Source organism: Equus caballus, chromosome 12, assembly GCF_041296265.1.
Source record: "Equus caballus isolate H_3958 breed thoroughbred chromosome 12, TB-T2T, whole genome shotgun sequence".
Taxonomy (NCBI): Eukaryota; Metazoa; Chordata; class Mammalia; order Perissodactyla; family Equidae; genus Equus; species Equus caballus.
Window position 1 is genome coordinate 46,573,017 of NC_091695.1, and position 21,296 is coordinate 46,594,312.

The window sequence follows — 21,296 nt, forward strand, 5'->3', positions numbered from 1 at the left end:
TGGTTTTCTGAGATCGTTCCCTTAGGCTGGATTCCTAGAGGTAAAATTCCTGGTTCAGCTTTATGGTTCTTGTTACATACTGTCACATTGATTTCTAAAAAGTTTGTGGCAATTTGTTCTTTCACGTAGCAGCACAGGAATGTTGTTCACCGGGGGCGGGTACAGTAATTAAAAAAGCGCTTGCTAATTTGAGAATAAAAATTGCATCGTTTGTTCCTCTTCTTACCCTTTGCCCATTTACACATCCAGCACATCCAAGTGTCTCTCAGGAATCTCTGAGCTACAGTGTTCTTGAGTGACAGCCTGGGTTGGAATCTCAGCTTCTCCACTCACCTGCTGTGTGACTGTGAGCAGGTAATTGAACCTCTCTGTGCCTCGGTTTCCTCAGCTGTAAAATGGGGGGGGGGGGGGACAACAGATGCTGTTTTACAGGATTATTTTGGAGGTCTGATGGGATTGGATAGTGCCTGGGAGATACACCCTTGGTTGTTACAAACGAGGACACGAGCTTTTTGTCATATTTGTTGCAAATGTCGTTCGCCCCTTGGATGTTTACTGTTTAGTCGCTTTATGAGCAATTCGTGAGACATAGGATGTTTTGGTCTGTGAAAGTAACGCAAGAAACAAAACTTAAGCTTCCAAATGGGGAGCTTGTGGAAGAAAGACAGTCCTGCTCTTAAGACAAGGAGATTGGCACAGTCCCTGCCCCCATTCTTTAGGTAGGATGCCAAATTACGAGGTTCAGAAAGCCAACACGGATTAGGCCAGCTGGTCATCATCTTGCCCGCCCATCAGAACCCGTGGCAAGGTCACCAAAGTGTTCTAAAAACACCGATGCCCAAGCTCCTGCCTCGTGAATCCAATTCAGCAGGTGTGGGCTGGCCACCGGGCCTCTGTGCCCCTGAAGAGTCTGCAGGTGACTGATGCCCAGCCGGGTTTCACCGCAAGAGGCCGACGGGCCATCCAGCTTGGTGAGTCCTTGCAGGACATCAAAGTGACATTCCAACCCCCATGTTTCCTTAATCACTTGATGCAACCCTGTCATCCATGAGCCATCCTTCCGACTCCTCAGAAGTGACCTCCCCTGCCCCCTTTCGTGGGGGTGAGGAGGCTTAACCAAGATGATCTCCAAGAAATAGCAGACCAAGTCCTTAACAAACCATGCTCAGAGCTGGTTCTCCCTCTAAACGCCTCAGTTTCAACTCCCTGACAAGCTCCTGTCATTGTTAGAACCAGTTTGAACTGGGTTTTCTGCTGTAACTGAAAGGGATGTGGGCCTTTATCATTCCTGGCTGGTGGGGTCCCCACCCTTAAATTTGACCCTCATAGAGAGAAAAACTTGCCTTGACTCCCGGGCAGCTCCCTGGGCTGTCACTGCCCCAGGGTCCCCCTCTCTGCACGCATCGCTTTCCCCGGCAGGTCCCCACGGAGGCCCTCAGCTCCCGCCGCCCTGCACACTCCCGCTGCTCTCTGGGACAGCTCCAGGGCCATCATCCACCCAGCGGATTCCCGCACATGGAAGTGATCTTAAAACAGTACATATACACAGTCTACGGAGCCCCAATGTTCAAATGCCCCCTCCATGGAGCACCCTTCGCCTCCACCTCTGAGATGGATTTTTATGACAACCCAACAGGTACGTGAAGACCCGCCCATTTCATAGTTCCCAATAGGAAGACAACCTTTTACATGGAACTTTCTTCAAGGCTTTTGCTTTTTGGCGTGAGGGGGGTGGGGGGGGCGTGGTCAACAGAGACACCATATCGATGACACAAGAGCATACTCCTTCCAAATGCTAGGGCAGGCGAGACACAAATTCCAGCGGGAAAGCACCCAACGCAGAAATCCCTTTGGGACAGGAGCTGACGCCAGCAAGGCGACAACATCAGGGCGCTCTGACAACGTCCAAGAAGGAGAAATGCAGTCTTGTAGATAGCAAAGACTTTGAAGAGTGAACATTCACTTCCGAAGTTGCCCCTGGGTCCCAAGGTTCAAACAGCGGCGTGCGTTTTGAAAGAAAAAATAAAAATCTGGCGTGCTTTGAGTGCCTTTCAAAGAGCGGAGAGGAAAGAAGCTTGCCAGGGGGAATGGGGGGCACGGGGACGATCAGCCTGTCCCTGGGACAGTTTTCCACACGGGGACCCTACTCTTCACCAAGAGCTCAGAAAACCCGTCCACTCCAGGGATGGCTTCTGGCCAAAATGAAGATGCGCCTGAGACACGTCAGTCCATTTAAAACCATCCCTTCAAGGTTGAAGCTTTTCACCGAAAATATAGAAAAACTGTCTGTTTGTAAAAACACGCACCTATAAGGCTATGAATGATTTTAATATTCCAGTGGTGGAATCTGACAGCTGGGCAACCAATTCTGAGCCCCACGAGGTGGCCTTGGAAATGAACTGGGAGGAGCGGGATGCCAAGGGGTCAACCCCTTGTCCTCCGGTTGGTGTGCGACCCACGGTAAACAGCCTCGTGGGGCCTGTGGCTGTGGAGGGCGCCCACTCCTCCTTCCGGTCATGTGTGACATTATAACACCGACAAAGCCTTAACACATCTCAGAGCCAGCCATTCCTAGAATCCCGGAACTCAGAGGTTACCCAGAATACAAAACCTGTTCCAAAATGGCAAATATATTTGCATATCAGAGGTTAAAAGCAATGTCAAAGGAGGTGCTCTGAAAACAGAAGTGCAGAAACTCTTAATGCTCCCCATTTCCACGGAGGCTTCAAACCGACCGGATGGCGTGCCTCCTGCACCCGGCCCAGGCGCGTGCTGTGGACACGTCCGCCAGCCCAGCCCAGCTCTGCCTCCTGGAACAGGGCTGGGCCCAGCACATGCTCCTCAGCAGTCCCACGTTTCTTTTATTGACTAGTTTATCAAGGAAACAATCCGATGAGCCAAACAACAGGCAATGCTCTTGCATCTGCAGCCCTCATTTATTATTTAAAAGCAAGAACCAGCAACAGCTATGTCAACCTATTGGAACCTCCCTCTCTCTCTCTTTCTCTCTCTCCCTCACACACACACACACACACACACACACACACACACACACACACACACACGGGAAGGGGACTTACATCACAATTGCATCCTACAGAGGATGATTCAACCCAGTCTCTGCATTTTCATGAGGTTACAAATCGAGTTAACCCATGAAACCACAGTGGGTTCCAGTGTCCATGACTCTGGATACACAGCCCACACTTCAAAGGGACACAAATTCAGATGAGCTCATTCTTCATCTGAGCCAGGCTCTGACTGGTCAATAATCATTTACATACATCTTTCAGCAAATAAAACGAGACCCGCACAAGATAGCTGGAATAAGTTCAAGCACCTTCCCCATTTTACCTGGTGCTCTCTCCTCCAAGAGTGTCTTTCCTTCTGGATTTCCATCACTCTAAGTCTTGAGAAACGCTCAGGAGGGCAAAATTGCAGCCCCAAAAGCACCTTTGAAAGCTTAGGCATAATGGGGAGAAATGGCTTTGACTGGCCATCTCGCCACGGCCTGGTCTTCTCCTTTAGAGAACGAACAAGTGTCTGGCCTGCCCGATAGCGGGACGCCCATGTGGCCAGCTGGATCCCATGCATCCATTCCTTCCACCCACATATGGGTTTCCGATGCAGATGACACAGGGCCCAGGGTTAACATCGAGGAATGCTTTTCCAAGAAACCTGAACTCCCAGCGAGGGCCATTTGAGCTTATCGAACCTCTTAAAAATAATTTTCCCAGGGATGGCATCTTCTTGCATTCTTAATATTTCCAAAGAGTAATGCATTCCTTTGCACAACAAGATTGGAAGTAACAGCAAAACCCGAGAAAGGCAGGGAGCTCAGATGGGCTGGTAATTTGGACACCTCACACACACCAACATGGCAACTCCAGGTAAAGCTTGAAAACCACGGGCACTCGTGGCATTCTTTCAAGGAAAAGACACTCCCTCCTTCTACCTACTAGGAAAAGTGGGTTTTCAAAGCATTTGAATTTGAAAGTTTCCTTTTTGTGCCATCAAATGCCAGCCATCCCTCTTGCCCATGCTCCTTGGTCTTCGAAGGCCATCATCCATCTGACAGGCCAGTTACTGCAACTTACAAATCAATGAACTCTTAGCCACCAACATTAACAGACTTCACACAAGCAAGAGCCACAGACCAGTGCCTCCCAACCTGCCCTGGGGCGCAAGAATGGGCGATGGCCCCTCTTGGTGTCTATTCCTACAGTCACAATGAAACCGCCCACGGATCCATGCATGTCCCCGACATCATGGCAACCACATTTCTCTTCCTTCTACTTTCTACTTCAAGACCAATGGCCAAGTGCCACATACATTTCCATCTTCCAAAGAGTTACAGCCAAGGCCTCAAAGACAACCCACACAAGTCCACAGGAAATGGCATCCACAATGAGTGGAAATAACCAAATAACATGAGTCCACGGTAGCCACCAAGAGTACCCCCAGACCTGGTCCAATGGCCACGCTTCCAAGACCACGGACCCCACCTCTAAGAGAGTCGGCGCTCTCCCCAAGCAGAAAGATACAAACACCCGTGTCCTACCTCAATCAAGAAGTCCCCAGTCCTCAGTCCGGCTTGCCATGCCACCCCACCTTCATCCACGGACTCCAGGTACTGCAGGGCTGGGAACGCTGGCGTGGGCGTGAATTCCTCAATGGGCGTATCCGCTGGGGAGACAAGGAGCACCTCATTACAACCCTTGAGATGTTTCCAAGTTGGCAGCCCCAGCTCCCCCCTGGGCCCCAGAGGGAAAGAAGGCCCACGTGTCTCCAGCTGGAAGTGGGTGGTCCAGCTCACCTCTCCCCCCAGGAAGGGCTTGACACTCATAGTCACCAGTCAACACCAACTCAAGCAATGAAGCCAGATGCATTTTGGTGCCACCATCGTTTGTCTTGGCCTCTCTGCTGAAACACGGAACATAATGTGTTCCGCCATACGTGTCTATATGGACACCCCTGTCATTTTCTTTAAAAGCATCAGTGACTAAACATTTTCAGTTCTAAAAATGGAAAAGTTCCCCCCCATAATCACACGGAGCTACAGAAACACCACACTGAAAGCACTTGCCAAATTGACAGCTACGTGGACTTGCAAGGAAATTCAACTTGGAGCACGGACGGAACAGAAAGCTGACCCAGTGGGTGGCTGCAGATTGGGAATCTGCTCGTGAATTCTTTCTGCAGGGAGCCGGGCTCTCTGCGAGCCCTCTATGGCCGGCATCCGTGGCCGGGCTGGGCCCCTGCCTCAGCAGGGCGAGCCTCGGCTTCTGGGCCCCACACAGCTGCCGAGCAAAACTCTAGGACAAGCGGTGGACTTTCCTGGGTAGTCATGAGTGGCCGGGGGTGGCTGGGTGGGTGGGAAGATGAAGATGGCCTCGGCAGGGGGAGGGGAGCGAACACCACCCAGACAGTCATGGACACACACGGGGATAGATGCAGCCTTTCTCTCTCTCCCTGGACAGATCGCTGTCAGGGCAGCCTGGGGCTGGGGCAGGCGGGGGTGCCACCTGGGGAAGGAGGCCTCCCCCAGCACAGGTGCAGGACCCCCAGTACAGCACAGAGGCTCCCGGCATAAAACTTCCACATGGCTTACCCACACACACGGTGGACAGCTGTCTCCTTTCATGGGGAGGTGATGCCATTTTGTTCTCTTTTGGAAGGGAAACCTCCCCCCCAAGTTAAGGGCTGGCGGGGGGTGCACTGCCGTGAAATGCATGCGTCCTCAGAGCCCCCCACCCCAGGCCACATGACGTGTGTGAGGCCGGCTGGGGCCACGGCAGAGGGGGACCATCTTGCCACATTTCCTTTGCAAAGTCACCTTAGAGCCCAGCACATGGGCACCTGCCGTACTTGGAATCAAAGCCCACTCCCAGAACGGGGCAGTTTCTAGATACCCGGAACTCAGGACCCAGTTATTCTGGGTGTCTGAGACCAGGAGCTCCGAATCCAGCCACAACTGGGCTGAACCAAACCACAAAATATAGATTAAACCTAGGATTTAAAAAAAAAAAAAAAAAAAGGTGGGGGGAGGGAGCGAGAAAGAGAGAGCTGGTTCAGAGCAATACTGTGTATAGAAAATTTAAAATATTCCTCAAGGAAGCCCGAGTGTTGTCTGAATAAGGCAGAATGTTAAAGAACCCAGTTGTCTAGCAACCAAGTGCCCCCAGGAAAAAGCCTGCTTTCCGAGGAGCTGGGGAACATTTTTCCTACAGGCGTGCACACACACACACACACACACACACGTGAATGCATCCAGGCTGGGAGCGGCTTCTGCTTACCTTTCGCCCCTCGGAGCACAAATCCAAAGCCCTCATTGTCTTTCTTCTGCAGGACCACCGTCTTCTCCTCGATGATGCAGTCACTGTAGAGAGAGTTCCGAGGACAGCGACCATTATTGTAACCTGTCATCATCACGGCGGCCGGTCCTGCACCGGGGACGTTCATCATCGTAGCCAATTAATCACCCCAGCTCGCCGGCTCCAGGCAGCATGGAGGAAAGTAGGCAGCACAGGGCGCAGGAAGAGGGAAGGCAGCTGGGGGGGGGGGGCAGGCTAAGGGGATAGGCGGGCTTGGCACAATGGGGCGCGGAGGGGGGGGCGCGGCAGAGGCAGAGGCAGCGGCAGCGCGGGAGCGAGCGGCAGGAAGGAGGCAGGCATGGTGGGGAGGAGGCCCCGGCGATGGCCAAGCGAGCCGCCGGCTCCAGGCGCCAGGGAGCAAAGAAAGTAAGTGGCCCGAAGGACCGTGCGTGGGGCGGCAGCCTTAAGGAGCCCCCGGCCGGATGCCTCCTCTTGGGGGGGGGGTGGTGGTGGTGGTGCAAACGAAATCAGCCGGAGGAGAAATGAGGCAGCAGGTTTTCTCTTCCTTCTTCTCCAAGCGGTTTACAAAAAAAATCAAATTCTATTCTGCTCCCCTCAAGAGCCAGGCCGCGGAGACGCAGCGACCCCTCCCGCTCCGTCCGAGCGTGTGTGTGTGTGTGTGTGTGTGTGTGTGTGTGTGTGTGGTGCCCCCACAGTCATCCGAGGAGCCCACAATGCCCCCGGCGGCAGCGGCTCCGCGTCATTCCGCGCAGAGGCACCGCAGGCTGGCAGAGGGGGCGGCCGGGGCTCTGCTCCCGCGTGCCGGTGGCGGCGGCGGCGGCGGGGGCTTCCAGCGGGAGGGGGCAGGCCATTCCGGTAGCGCCAAAGCCACTGACAACACGGCCGCCCCTGGGGAGGACGAGGCTGTGGGGACGGGGAGAGGGGGCTTGCGGGCTTCCCTCTTTGAGAGACAATCGAAAGCCCCCGTCTGCCTCCTGGCACAGGATTTTCTTTTAAAGGAAAGAAACCCAAAATCTCCAACTTTGCTTCCGCTGCCAAAGCTCCCCCATCATTTACAGGCAGGGCGCTTTGCCACATGGTCATCCATCCTCGGAGGCACCGGGGGGGGGGGGGGGGGCGCAGGACAGAAGTGGACTTCCTCGTGGGCCACGGGACTGGGGCTAAGCTGGGGGCCCTTCCCCACCTTCTCGGGGGCTGCATCCCTCTGGCATTCGGCTGCTGCCCCAGAAGTAAGCCGGGAGTGGGGCGGGCCGCTGTGGAGGGAGGAAGGAGGGGCGGGAGGCAACGTGGGGAGGCTTTCAACAGGGTCCAAGGGGGCTGGTGTGGGAGGGCTGGGCGGAGGAGAAAGGGCTCCACCGAGAGAGGCCTCAACGGAGAGGCTGCGGTGGGCCCGAAGAATTCAGCAGGCCCCTGTCTGGGAGGGGGCGGCCCTGGGAAGCAGAGAGCAGACGGTGGGAGCAACGTGCTGACGGGCTCGAAGTCCCAGACAAGTGAAGGTCAGCCTTGCCCAGCGCTGGATTCGCCGCCTGCAGGAAGTACGCGCCCCCAGCACGCAGCCAACTGGGAGCACCACAGTGAACCCAGATGGGGTGGCCCCGGGAGGAGGAGGATCTGGAGGGGGTTGGACGGGCAGCAGCCGGGAGCTTCCCACGGCACAGAGGGGGCAGGGGAGCTTCAGGGAGGTTGGGGACATAGCGGGAGAAGCCACACGCATCCTGACCCCCTCCTGAGCCCCTCATCCCTGCATCAGACGCCCGTGCGAAGGAACTCGCCAGGGTGACCCTGTCTTCCAGGAAAGCACAGTAGGGGCACACACCTTGACAGCCTGTAGGCCACACAGTCCAGGATGACTGGCCAGGGGGTCTAAGAACCCGGCAGTGGGGGGGCTGGCCCCGTGGCCGAGTGGTTAAGTTCGCGCGCTCCGCTGCAGGCGGCCCAGTGTTTCGTTGGTTCGAATCCTGGGCGCGGACATGGCACTGCTCATCAGACCACACTGAGGCAGCGTCCCACATGCCACAACTAGAAGAACCCACAACGAAGAATACACAACTATGTACCGGGGGGCTTTGGGGAGAAAAAGGAAAAAATAAAATCTTTAAAAAAAAAAAAAAAAAAAAAGAACCCGGCAGGGGGGAGGTTCGGTCCCTGGGCTCTCGACCTGCCTTCCCCCACCGCCCGGGGACGGCCTGCCAAGTGCAGGGAGCCCGAGCTCCTGGAGCTTGGTCGCAACCGTGAGCCCCTTGGCTCAGCTCCCCCACAGCCCCCAGGTGAGGGCTGAAGCATGGTGAGGAGTCCAGGGCCCCGGGAGCCCGCGGGCAGGGTCACATGGCTGGCCTGGCCTTCAGTAAGTGACGGGGCTCTCTAAACCTCAGTTTCCCCTCACATTTTAAGGCAGTGAGAATAAGCCACGGGCCTCCCTGGATCACCGTAAGGTCAGATGGGGCGATACCCACGACGGTGCGGTGGAAGGAGAGAGCCCCAGGGAGCCGTCCCTTTAACCGCCATCAGGAACAGTGGCCGGCCTGGCGGTTACCCAGGACCTGCGGACCCAGGACTGGAGGGGGAGAGCCGGGGCTCTGTGTGAGCAGACCCTCGACCAGGGCTCTCCACCCTCCCGTCTCCACAGCCTTCCTCAACCAGGATACAGAGACCACCTTCCCACTGCCGCCTTCTGTTCCCTCTGAGCTGCTCAAAGGGGAGGGAGCCCGGGCCCCGTGGCCCACCCGGTACAGGACAGGGGCAAGCCCAAAACACGCTCCTGCTTCTCCAGGGCCCTGGCTGCTGAAGCCACGGCCTTTGCTCCACACTTCTCTCTGCATGCGTAGCTGCCGGCAAGCAGCTCCCTGAAACCCCAGAGAGAGGGTGCCGGCTCCGAGGGTCCTCGGCCCTCTCTCCCCCGGGGACACATGGCCCGCCTCTGCCCGGCTCTGAGGTGAACTTGTGCTGTGCTCCAGGTACACGGCCCCACCGTGGGCCAACTCTGCCCACAAGACCAAATTACGGCCCAAACCGGCCCCTCGCCTCCTGCCAGCTGTCCCCCTGCGCTGGGGAACTTGTTACTGGCAGCTCAGCTGGCTGGACACTTGTTGGCTACAACCCCAGTGACCGCGTGGGGCAGGGGTGTTCTGCCGTGGCGGGCGGGGGATGGTGTTGGCATCACTCAGAGCTCAGAGCAAACCCCAGCTTTGCTCTGACCCAAGGTCACGCTGACCTCCAGAGCCTCAGGCCCCGCTCCGCAAAATGGAACTAACAGCAATCACGCCCGTGGGCCTTAGGTGGAGTTAATGAAATAACCCACCAAGCCTAGGTATGCAGCAGGTGTTTAATAACAGCAACCACCCCGAGGAAGGTCCTTATTTGCAAGGGTCGAGCCCCCCTCCCGTAAGGACCCCTCTCAAGCTCACGACGGAGCCCGTCTCCTGAGCCCTCCCTTAACCCTCTCAGCGATTCCCAACCCACCGAAGAACTTTTTGACTCACGCGCGTGAGTGCCACTGTCTTCCCCCTAAACTGTGTGGCTCCGTCCTGCTGGCTGAGTTGACGCCCATCTCCTCGGTCTCTGATACGAAGACCCACAGCCCCTAGCTTCTCTCTCCTGCGTTATCTCAGGATCTAAACAGCCTCTGGCCCCGGCCCATCACGACCTCCCTTCTTTTCATTCACAAACACACTCGGGTTTGAACCCCAGCTCAGGCGCGCACCAGCTTAGCTACTCAGAGCCTCAGTTTCCCCACCTGCAAAGACAGGGCAATAATAATACCTGCCTTGTAGGGACTTCAGAGAGCAAGTGAGACGAGGCCCCCCCGTAACGAGGGATCCCGCCCTCGTTAGCATCCGCACCCGCCCTCGAGTGCTGAGGCCCCCAGGAGACGTGGGCCGTGACCTCATCTCGCGGATCACCCCAGGAGCCCGCAGCACCCAGCACGGGGCCACACACCCCATAACGCTTGTGGAGTGGAGCAAGACATGTGCGAACATGAGTTGGGCGTCAAGTGTGGAGAACAGGGGTGTCATCAGTGGAGGTGGCCGAAGGAAGACCGCAGGGTTTGGAGTGAAGGTGGCTCCGGGATGACGTCTGCATTCCCAGGCGTACCCAGAGGGCAGGAGCAGCTCAGCATCGTGGAGTGCCTACTGCATGCACCTGGCTGGGCCCAGGGAGCCCCAGACGAAAGGGCAAAGGCAGCTCCTGGCCGTTAGAAACTTAGAATCTTTGTAGCAACCCATGCAAAGTTACGGGAAACTGGAAGGGAAGTGTCACCCTCTTAAAACAGGAGCTCACGTCTCGTTTAGTCCCAATGGCACAGAATCAGACTGGGAAGTCCCACCCCCAGGCCTCAGGGAGGAACGTTCCTGGAGATGAGAAACCCTCAGAGGGTCTTTCTGCTGGTTTATGAATCTAAAAAGTGTCCGAGGATGGCAGCTGTGGCCATGTCCAGAAGCCGGGGCATTGAGATGCCCGGGAGACCCGCTGAAGTATGAGAACCAGAGGCCGCCCTGGCCAGCCCCGCCCCACACCAGCAGATCTGCTCTCCAGATGCAGCCCAGACGCATCGAGAGCCGACTTCCCTGGGGCACGATCTTGTCACCTCCATAGTCCCCACACTGCTGACCTTGGTGTGAGCTCAGAAGTCAGTGCCACGGGTCCCTGGGGACGGGGCTTGGTGGAACAGCCTCACCCCAAAGTGACCAGGCCACACCCCAGCTTTGCATCTTCCCTGTGCCTGGGGCCAGATCCTGGCCCAGCCTTCCTGCTGAGTCGCCTCCAGCTCATTCTCCTTTAAAATGCCCTAAACTTGGCCTTATAATTTCCCAATTCCTTGCACCCTGGGCCTCTGTATTACCTCCCTGCCTGATGTACCATGTTCCCTTTGACCCTGCCTCCCTACCCCCCAACACCTTTAACTCGCGGGCCCTCTGAGCTGGGCAGAAGCCATCCCAAACCGTCCCTATGAGGCACGAGGTCACGCATTCCTACCACGAGGGTCCCCTCAAGCAAGCCCCTGATGGGGCCCTGCTCACCCCCTAGCCATTAACCGCGGGCTCCTTGAGAGTGAACATCAGGCCTCGCTCCTCTCTGAATCTCCCTGCACGGCACGGCTACCCTTGGTGAGGTTCCACCTGTTTGCTGATTAAACAAAAAAAAGTAATCCAGCTGCGCTCTATTCAAATGCGTTTTCTGAACGGGGTGGAAGAGCACTTTCATGTACCCGAAATCTACTCTCCTTTGCCAGCTACCTGTAGCAGGAGCTGTGGAAGGAAAGGGGATGAGCACCCAGCCCCGCCAAGGACAGCTGCACAGGTTGTGCATGGTACAACTACAGAGGATACCATTTGCATCACGGCCATCATAGAACCATATGTTCATTATGGTGATTTCAGCACAGAGGGAAGTGAAGTGCCTGGGGCAAGGGACAGGCACCTTTTCTAGTTCATAAAGTACAGGCCATCGGCTGCCTTGGAGAATGTAAGAGGTGTCCCTATATGGAAATCCACACAGGGGTACGGGCCGTAGGCTGCTATGCAAGGCCGGAGGTGGCCATACAGAACCACACCAACCCTGGGAGGGGCAACTCCACGTCGCAACTCTCCTAGGAGCCACATGGTAGAGAGCATCAAAGGTGGCCGTGTTGTCCGTGCTCCTGCTCACCCAGCAGTCCTACCACATCCCAGCAAAGAGTTTATTGAATACACTTGGAGCAAGACCGGAGGGTTGTAGGAAAGCAGGGTCGGCCACACAGTGGGACCCAGAGGCCCAACCCACTGGCAGGGCTGAAGACACTCTGGCGTCCGCCTCGCAAGACCACAGGTGGCCAGGCGTCAAGTGGCTCTGACCCGTGGCCCACAGTTCCCGTCCTCACAGTGGGGGCCCCGTGACGGGCTACAGGGAAGGCCGCTTTCCTCGGGTCCAGGAGGTGGCAGGTGCCAGCGATGACAGCTGGCGTTTAGGATTTGTCCGCCACTGAACAAGCTCTCTTGGCAGCAGCACCTGGTCCTGGAGGGGGTGTAAACAGGGAGCCGCGGGAAGCCAGGCCCGGGGAGGCCGGGATGTGCGAGCGCGCGGGGACCCGGGGGGCTCGGCCTGCCCTGTCCTGCGTGGAAGGATCATGGCAGGGACCCTTGGGGTAGACCAGGTGGCTTCATGCTCAGGAGCCCGGCTGGGCTGGGACCCTGTCAAGTCAAACAGCGACATTTCCTCCCTGGTCCACTGAGATGGGATTTTGGTCTAAGACTAAAGCTCAGAAGCAGTGGGGCCGGTGGTTAAGTGACCACGTTATTTAGTAAATTAATGCAGCCATTGCCTACTGAAGACCTACTAAGTGTCAGGTGATGACCGGGGTACTTAGCATCTTGGAGGGAACCCACTGGGCTCAGGCTGACCCTTGTGGAGGTGTCAGGTCAAGCGGGCTGAATGGTGTCCCCTCAAAAGATGCATTCAAGTGCTGGACCCCCGTACCAGAGAAGGTGACTTTATTTGGACATAGGGTCTTTGCAGACACGATCAGTTAAGGATCTCGAGAGGAGATCATCCTGGACTTAGCGAGGGCCCTAAAACCAATGACTGGTCCTCAGAAGAGAAAAGAGAGGAGATCTGAGACATAGAGACGCAGAGGAGAGACAAGCACGTGAAGACCAAGGCGGGGATTGGAAGGAAGCAGCCACAAGCCCAGGAGGACCAAGGGCTGCTGGAAACCCCCAGAGGCTGGCAGAGGGGAGGGAAGATTCTCCCTTAGTGCTTCTGGAGGGAGCACAGTCCTGCCGACTCCTGGATCTCAGAGTTCTGGCCTCCAGAATGGGGAGAGAATACATTTCTATTGTTTGAGGCCATCCAGTCTGCGGGAATTTGTTACAGTAGCCTCGGGAAACTCATAAATGGGGCAAGCGGGAAGACAAACATTAATTCAACAGTCACACAACGTGCAGGATATGGGGCTGCGAGAACCAGAAGGGGGCCGGAGGACTTCCTGGAGGAGGAGGACCGATGCATGAATAGAAGTGAACAGGTTGGGGGGCTGGAGGGGGAGGAAGAAGAGGAGAACATTCCAGACAGAGGTGGAACCACATGGATAAAGGCTCCAAGGCACATGGGACAGGCAGGAGGGGCCGATCACACGGGGCCACGGGTGTCAGCACTGCATACCCAGGGCGAGGTCCAGGGGACGCAGCTGGGCAGTGAGAAGCATTCCAGCCAGGTCCGGGACGACCCAAGCTTTTCCCCAAGCAGGCTAAAATGATAGAAAAAGTTCCACTTCTTTTCCCCCAGCCTTTTTCCGGCCAGGCCTGAATCCCGCTGGATGACCCAGCGGTGGGTTTCACACGTGGCAGGAACTCTGGACAACAACCATGTTTCCATCTAGACAATTCACACACGGGAGTCTGCTCTTGCTGATGGCAAGGCCCTCCCAAGCCAACAGCACGAGGCGAAAGTGCTACCGCGGGCGGTCAAGAAGGCCTGATCCCATGGCGGGAATCGACGTCACAGGGAAGACGCTGTGCCCGAGTGCGTCCGCAGGAGGGGACACACACGAACCCTGGATCTGGTGCCTTAGGCAAGCGAGCTGACCCTCGGCAGGTCTGCGGGAGAGAAAGCGTGGCACAGAGCCGCCGGCCAGAGACGCTGGACTACTCGGCCATCAGGCCCTACAACCCAGCCCCCAGTGGCCTCAAAGCCTTGTAGGGGATCCACAAACATGTCTGCACCCTGGAAAATAAAACCCACTGGCCCTAAAATCCGACGAGCAGACGACGACATGGGAACTAGTCCGCGTTAATTAAGCGTCTCTGAAATCTAACGTGCGGTCAACTGCCTTAAGTTTCGTATCCATAAACACATCACTGCAGGTATAAACCCACTTCCAGGCAGGTTTTCCTCCCTTTGAAAGGATTCTTGGGTGTGTGGCCGATGGCAAAGACATCACAGAAGCCGCTGGTGGAATAAGGACAGGAGTTACAGGCAAGTGGGCTTGAGGGCAGAATCATCAAGATCGTGTCGGAACTCTTCCATGGCGATCTACGGACTGTGCGCGGTGGGCGCGACCCCTACGGTTGACAGGGTCTGGGCTGCAGCCCACCGAGGTCCTTCTAAAGGGCGGAGGATGTGGGGGCCACGGTGCCTGGGGGATCCTGGGCAGGACGCACGTAGGAGACTGGTGTGTTTATCGCCCCTGGCAGCTCCTTCCCAGGGCAGCTGTGGGGGGACCCCGCCGTCTCCAGCGCAGGGAAAGGGGAGCCCGAGAGCAGCCTGGTCTCGATCACTGCTCGGGTAAACGTTTCTCGATGACAAAGCCGGAAGCAGCAGGAACTGGGACACTATTCGAAAGAAGGACCTCCGGGGACCGGGAATGGCAGCGGCTGTCCTAGAAATTTCCAGGATCTGCCAATCAGGAAGAACGAGGCTAGACAGAGCCTGGCGGCTCTTCCAAGGGGGCTGCGGGCGGTCTCAACAGGTGTCTGAGCTGGGCAGAGATGCCGGGCGTGGCAGAGGCCCAGCTCACGGCGGCAGTGCTGGCTGCGGGGCGGCACAGAGGGACGCTCCACGGGTGTGCAGGGGCAGGGCCAGGCCCGGACCTTGGAAGGCCTGGCTGGTGCGAGCGAGTGGGCGGGAGGGGCTCCCTGAGTCGCCCATCACTCGCCTCCTAGCGGGCACCTCCCAGCCCTTGGCCACACACACTGCTGCTCCCCGCATCCTGCTTCCTGCTTCCCAGTAGGGCTGGTCCCTGGCCTGGCCGGCCCTCCCTGCCCTCTCTGCCCCGTCCCGGTGGAAGGCTGCAGCAATTCCCAGGGCCAATGGAGCCCCACGCCCGGTGCCATCTTGGTGTTCTGAGCGACAGTCTGTGCAAGGCTGCTCTGGTGTCACGTGTGGGAGATGATGAACGTGGGCAGTTCATTCACAAATGACACTGTTCCTGGCTCCCGGGAGCCCATCCTGCTCCACGGGCGGGAGCAGCGTCATCTCACGCTGCATGGCTGAGGGCGACGGGCTCCGTCCCCATGGAGCCCGCACACCCACTCCTCGGAGACGCACTCTCACGGGAGCCGCTTCTCGGATGGGCGATTATGGCCACGCCCCGCCCGGGGCTCGTCGCAGCCGTTTTCCTCCTCGTCACTAACATGATAAGCGATACAAGTTTTTCCTAATAGAAGCAATAATGTGCAAAGAACTTGATTCAAATTAAATTGTCTCATTACTTCGCAGTAAATCACCCCAAAGCATTTCCTAAGTACTAGCAGGCGCGTTACCTGCCAGGAAGACAAAATACGGCTTCAGTGCGTTCAAAACAACGATGGGAGGCGACCACAGCTCCCCGCGAGATGAATGGGAATGAGGGATGACGGAGCAATGGCCGCCTTGAGGCCTGAAAGGCCGGGTGGGGATCCCAGTGTCACCAAACCAGCTTGTGACCTTGGGTGTCAAAACCCTCACCTGCAAAATATGGGTGTCAACTGCAGCCCAGAAACATCACGATGGGGTGACGTTGTTTACAAGGTCCCCAGCCCAGGCGTGGCACCCAGCAGGGGGTGGAAGGCCTCATCAGCTGGTGAGAATGTCCCCTTGGGTTCAGTCTGAAAAGTTATTTGAAAACTGAAACATTTTTCTGTGCGCAAGAGACCCTCCCGGTGAAAGCAGCCGAGCACCCCAGGCTTCCTTCCTTATAAAGGGGCGTCCTGCATGCGCGGGACACGTCTTGTGTCAGGAAACCAGGAGGACACCCCGCTGGGGTTCACACGCAGCTGTAAGCAGAGGGGACGAGGGCCAGACCCCACGAGCCAGGGACACCTGGACACTCCAGTCCCAAAGCTTCCGGAGCCCCGGGCTCTGCTTGTATAGATGCTGTGGGGCTGCCTCCGTGAGCGACGGCTGAAGGAGGGAGCACTCCGAACTCCAGGAACAAGGAAAAGGGCCTTGGCGCTCATGCACCTGGGACACGCCACACCCAGGAGTGAGCCCAACCCCAGGAGTCTTCCCGAAGTGCTCTCCTCCCTGAGTAGTCAACCTGTCCGCAAGTGCCACCGGCTGGAGCACCAAGACAGAGCTGGCATTTACACATCTGTCCACAACCTCTGCCGATCCCAAGGTCCCGTCATCTTTCGCCTGAGGACCACAAAAGCCGCCTCACACACCTTCCCTGAATTCACTTCTTTACCGTAAAAATCTTAGATCATAGCTCTCCCGCTTAAAATGCTCCATCAGCTTCCCGTCAGCATCGGGGATAAAAATCCAAATTCCCCACCATGGCTAAGACTCGTTGTGATCTGACCCATGCCCCCTTCTCCTCCTCCTAACTCCTCCTATTCCAGCCACACTGCTGTCTTCTCTTTCTCCCGCAGGCCAACCTCCTCTCTACTGCAGGGCCTTTGCACTGCCCGTGCGCCCGCTGGAATGCTGCTCCAGGTCTCCAGGAGCCAGACTGCTGTCATTATTTACGTCCCTAAGGTCACCTCCACAGAGGCGACTTCTCGAGTGCCTGGTGAACGCAGATGCTTCATTGATGCTTACTGACTCAATGAACGAAACCTAAACCAGGGACTCTCGTGCACGGTCTGTGATACAGACAGGGGTGACCCACGGTCCTGGGGTGCCCAAGACGGAGGGGTTTCCCGAAACAGGGGGCTTTCAGTTTTAAAATTGGACTGGTTGCGGGCAAACTGGGACTAATTGGTCGTCCTTCCATTCCACCACCTGTGGGGGGGAGCACTGAGCCCACCACTCTACGTCAACCATCCTGGATGCCCGCTTCCCTCCGCGACCCTCGCCACCCTCCGGGCTGGCGGGATCATTCTCGTCAGGGAATGGAGCTGGTGGAGAAAAGCCCTGCCCAGGGCCACATGGTTTGGCTAGTAATAGGGCCAACTCGTAACCCTTGCCCTTTGACCCTGAAATGAATGTTCTTTAAAAGACCTTCAAAAAAAGAAAAAAATGAAGGGAATGGAACACCTGCTCGGCGTTTTTCTGGGAGTGCAGGAAGGGGCTGTCCATGACTTGTCCTGCTTTGTTGATTAAAATGACAGGCCAAGCCTGCCCCATCTGTTGGTCGTGAAGCTCGCCCAAAAGGACCACACTGAGTGGGCTGCAGGACGGGCCACTGGGCTCATCCCCCAAGGCCGGCTCCTGAGTCCCTCCAGGGGGAGAGGGACATCGTCCACAGCTTTAAACTAGAAGTTAGCTCCTTTCCTGGGAACCGGACTGAGGGTGGGTGCCACCTGGTGCCCTGGCTTTGGAGAGGAGGCTGAGCCGGGGGAGGTGAGGGGCTGGGGGCTCCCGGCTCCTTCACTTGCTGTCCCCCCACCAGGCCCACTGCGAGAGGTCAGGAGAGACCAGGCGGAGGGGAGGGCCCGGCCTCTGCTCCGGTCCCCCACTAGACCCCCAAGCTCCCTCCACAGGATATCTCGCTTCTGTTCCGAGTGCTGATGCTCAGGTAAGAGGTGGCCTTCACTGAAGGGACAGTTCTAAAAGTGGCTCAGAGTATGAAGGAGACACATTTGCACGTGGAGCCTTTTGCTAAGTCCTTTGAAAGGGGCTCTATAAACGTTCTGGATCAGGGGTTATCAAACTCTTTCTGGAAAGGGCCTGAGAGCAAATATTTCAGGCTTTGCAGGCCACACGGTCCCTGTTGCAACTACTTGCTCTGCTGGTTGTGGCTCCAAGTAGCGATGACACTATGTAAGTGACTGGGCGGGACTGTGTGCCAATAAAACTTTATTGACAAACACGGGCCATGGGCCAGACTTGGCCTGTGGGCTGTAGCTTCTAAAGACACTCAAATTGACACAAATAATGCATGTATGCGAGCGCCTCCGAACAACCCACATATAACTACATATAATGAAAGCCAAGAAAAGTCTTAATCCTCCTACACAAGCAACACTTACATTACCTACTCAGGTGCCTGGTTCTATGCAAGATCTGAGCTCCGGGAAAGACTCAGGGAGAACACTTTTTAGAAATGGGGTCATCTGTGAAATGCCCTAGAAAGGTTCAGAAGGATCATACGGAGAACCCCTTCTGAAGCGCAAAGAAACACACGCCCCTTACTGTGTCTGGGTTTCTAGGCTGAGCTGGCTCCGAGTGGGGGTAGATCTGAATTCTGGCTTAATTAGTAACAATGAATAAGTAATAGTAAATATTATACTGATTCTACCCACACTCTTTGAGCACTTTGGCTGTGCCAGACAAGTCCTCAGTGCTTCACGTGTTAAATTGATTGAATCTTCGTGATAACCATATGAGGTCACTCCCACTTTATGGATGGGGACACTGAGGCACGGGGATGGTGAGTGACCTGCACAGGAGCACACAGCTGGAGGGAGAGCCAGGCTGTCTGGGGCTGGAAGCTGCATGACACTGAGTGGCTGTCGGTCACTGGGCGGGCGGGGAGCACCTCCTAAGGGCCCAGAGTCCTCCCCACCTGGACAATGGTCGGGAGAGAGGAGGCACCCATGCAGGGTGGGTGTTGGCTCTGGCAGCACACTCTGGAGAAGGAATCGCGGACTTCCTGTCCACATCTGAGCTGCCCAGAGGGCACCCGGGGAGGAACCGAGGAGGTCCTGCAGGTAGGTCCTGCCCCATGTCCAAACATCCAGAACCGGAAATGGTGAACCACACCCTGTGCGCTGGTTAATGCAAGGCAGGAAGACAGAACACAGTGGGATGAGTGGGCTGAAGCCTAGGGAGGCCCAACCCCTAACAACGGGTGCAAGAATTTTGGTGTAAATCTTCACCGTTGAAACAGCACGTTTATGATGTCTCATTTCCATTAACGGGCCGTCTGCCAAACGAGGAGGTCTTCCCGGGCTGAGCAGAGGGACGCTGTTCTTGTGTTCATATTTCTACTTCTACCTGGAATGCTCTCTGTATGCTTGCTAGCTCTATACGCCGAACTCCTATTCATTCTTCAAAGCCCATTTCAACAGCCACCACTTCCGGGAGGCCCTTGGTGCTGTCCCTCACATGACTATGCGTGACTACAGGTGCAGCACTGAGCCCTGTCCATTTCACACACCCAGCTCCTGGTCCTTCCCCCGGCCTGCTTCCCACGACAGAGGCCGGAACAGTCAGATACCTGCTTTCCCAGCCTCCCTTGAAGTTATGGGTGGCCTCAGGACGTGGTTTTGACCAATGAGGCCCGAGGGCAAGTCCCCTGGGGGCCCCGGAACAGATTTTACTCAGGGGGAGACAGACTTATAGGAGTGCTTCCTGGCACTCTGTCTTCTCTATATTCTTAGCACAGCATTTGCTCTAGGACACGATGCTTGGAGCTGTGGCCGCCATCTTGCGACCATGAGGGAAAGGCCAAGAGGCTTCCAAAGATGCCACTGGCCCACGGAAGAAACCCTGGATGTGCCCTCCTCTGGATGTGGGCTCGGCGCTGTGGTCTCAGCCGCCACCAGTGGGATTTTTATTATTTGCAGCCAGAGGTGTCCTAATGGCCATCTGGAGGCTGGAGCAGGGAGGGTGGAGGAGGTTGACTAGAGATTAGAAAATACGGGCAAATGAGCAGAAATTGGGATGCTGAGACTTTTTGATAAATCAAGCAGCCTCTGAGTTGTGCTCTGGGCTGGAAAAGATTGATCCAGACCCCTATTCTTTCGACGACTGCTCACTGGCAGCAAGGACCCAGGAGCCCTGGTGGCACAGACCCGAGGTCCCGCACAACCTTCAATTTCCCGAGGAAGATTTGATTACAGCCCCTCGTCTCAAACCGACTCAGTTCAGAAAGTCGGGAGCTAAATAAAGGTGGTTTTCTTGGTCTGAGCCAAGACTCATTTCCTGCTAACCACAACATGGGCTCCCTAAGCGCGCTGGCTGATATAAAGCAGAGTGATAATAACGAGTACGTCATGTGGTTGGGGACAAAAAGACACAGCAAAGCTGGGGAAGGCCTAAACAGCCAGCCGAAGTAACGAATGATGGATTTTAGACACAGATGGGGATTGGATGCTGACGTGGGGCAGCCCCTTGGTCTTACAGAAGGGAGAGCGGAGGGCCCAGGACCCGAGGCAGCTGCATCTTTGGATGCATCCCGCTGCCTCAGGACCAAGCTCATCAAAGGATGGGATTTCCATTCTGGAAAAGCGACACCAAGGTAAGGTCTTTGAGGTGCAACTTGTCTAGCTCGGTGGCGTACTTTCTCCTGTTGAACCCAGTGTGGCACTGGGCCTTCTCTCTCCTCCCAGCATCCCAGGGCACTGGGGCAGGCGCTTCCCACTGGACCGCTACCCACGACCGTGCAAGATGGCCTGGCTTAAATCAAGCCCCACACGCCCTCCGACCTTCAGGGTTGGCACGGACAGGGCTCCAGGCGTCAGGTTCCTTCTGAGCTGGAGAGACAGATGATCACGCCCTCGTGTGCTCCTGTCTGGGGAAGCTCCCTGACCTGTCCCCTGTGAGCACAGCTGTTGCCTGCATCCACTTCCCTCTAGCTCCAGCTGTCTGCAAGTTTCTAAGAAAGATAATGTCTCTTGATGGAGGGGCTTGTCCCCAGCTGTCTGTCGCTTCTCTGTGCAGGGCGTCCCAGCCCACCTGCAACCTTCCAAGGCTCCACTTGAGTTACCACTGCCATTGCCCGCAGAGTCTGGACAGAGCCGTCAGTGCAGCGTGGGGTCAATCCTCCGAGACGTCAGCCAGCCTCGGCGCCAGGCCGCGGCGGGTCTCAATTTCCCAGGGCTTCAGCCCCAGCTGGTTGCTTTCCTTAACTTTCCCTGTTCTTCAAGGTTTCCTAATTCTCCCCTGATTTCCCTCATTACTCTTGATTAAGGCTGGAGTGCCAGCACATGGCTGGCCAGCCCAGGCCATCCGTCTCGCCTTTCCCCTGCGCTGGGGCAGCCGACCTGCTCCTTGCGGCTCTAACGATGATTTGCTCGTTTCTAATTCGCCTCCGACAGATATTTTTCTAGCTGCAATCTGTTTGGGTCCAGGCACCTGTCTACAAGCCCAGCCCGCATCTTTATTTGCTTTTCTTCCTTC

General features: G+C 56.4%; 1 protein-coding gene and 1 long non-coding RNA gene across 17 annotated transcripts in view; one reads left to right on the plus strand and one right to left on the minus strand.

Moving 5' to 3' along the window:
- The window catches only part of SHANK2 (SH3 and multiple ankyrin repeat domains 2), a 561,551-nt gene that overhangs the window by 162,056 nt on the left and 378,199 nt on the right, over positions 1 to 21,296 (minus strand). For 15 of the 16 annotated variants that reach the window (XM_070229004.1, XM_070229003.1, XM_070229002.1 and 12 more), the window contains 2 exons: positions 6,297 to 6,379; positions 4,562 to 4,686 (listed from right to left, as the gene is read on the minus strand). In XM_070229004.1, the coding sequence (XP_070085105.1) occupies positions 4,562 to 4,686; positions 6,297 to 6,379 (208 nt within the window). Of the gene's footprint in view, positions 1 to 4,561; positions 4,687 to 6,296; positions 6,649 to 21,296 lie in introns of those variants that run through there. The other variant, XM_070229008.1, reaches the window with a different exon arrangement.
- Positions 6,998 to 8,453, plus strand: LOC138916452 (uncharacterized). The gene is made up of 2 exons (XR_011423750.1): positions 6,998 to 7,870; positions 8,266 to 8,453. It is a non-coding gene; the product is annotated as an uncharacterized lncRNA (long non-coding RNA).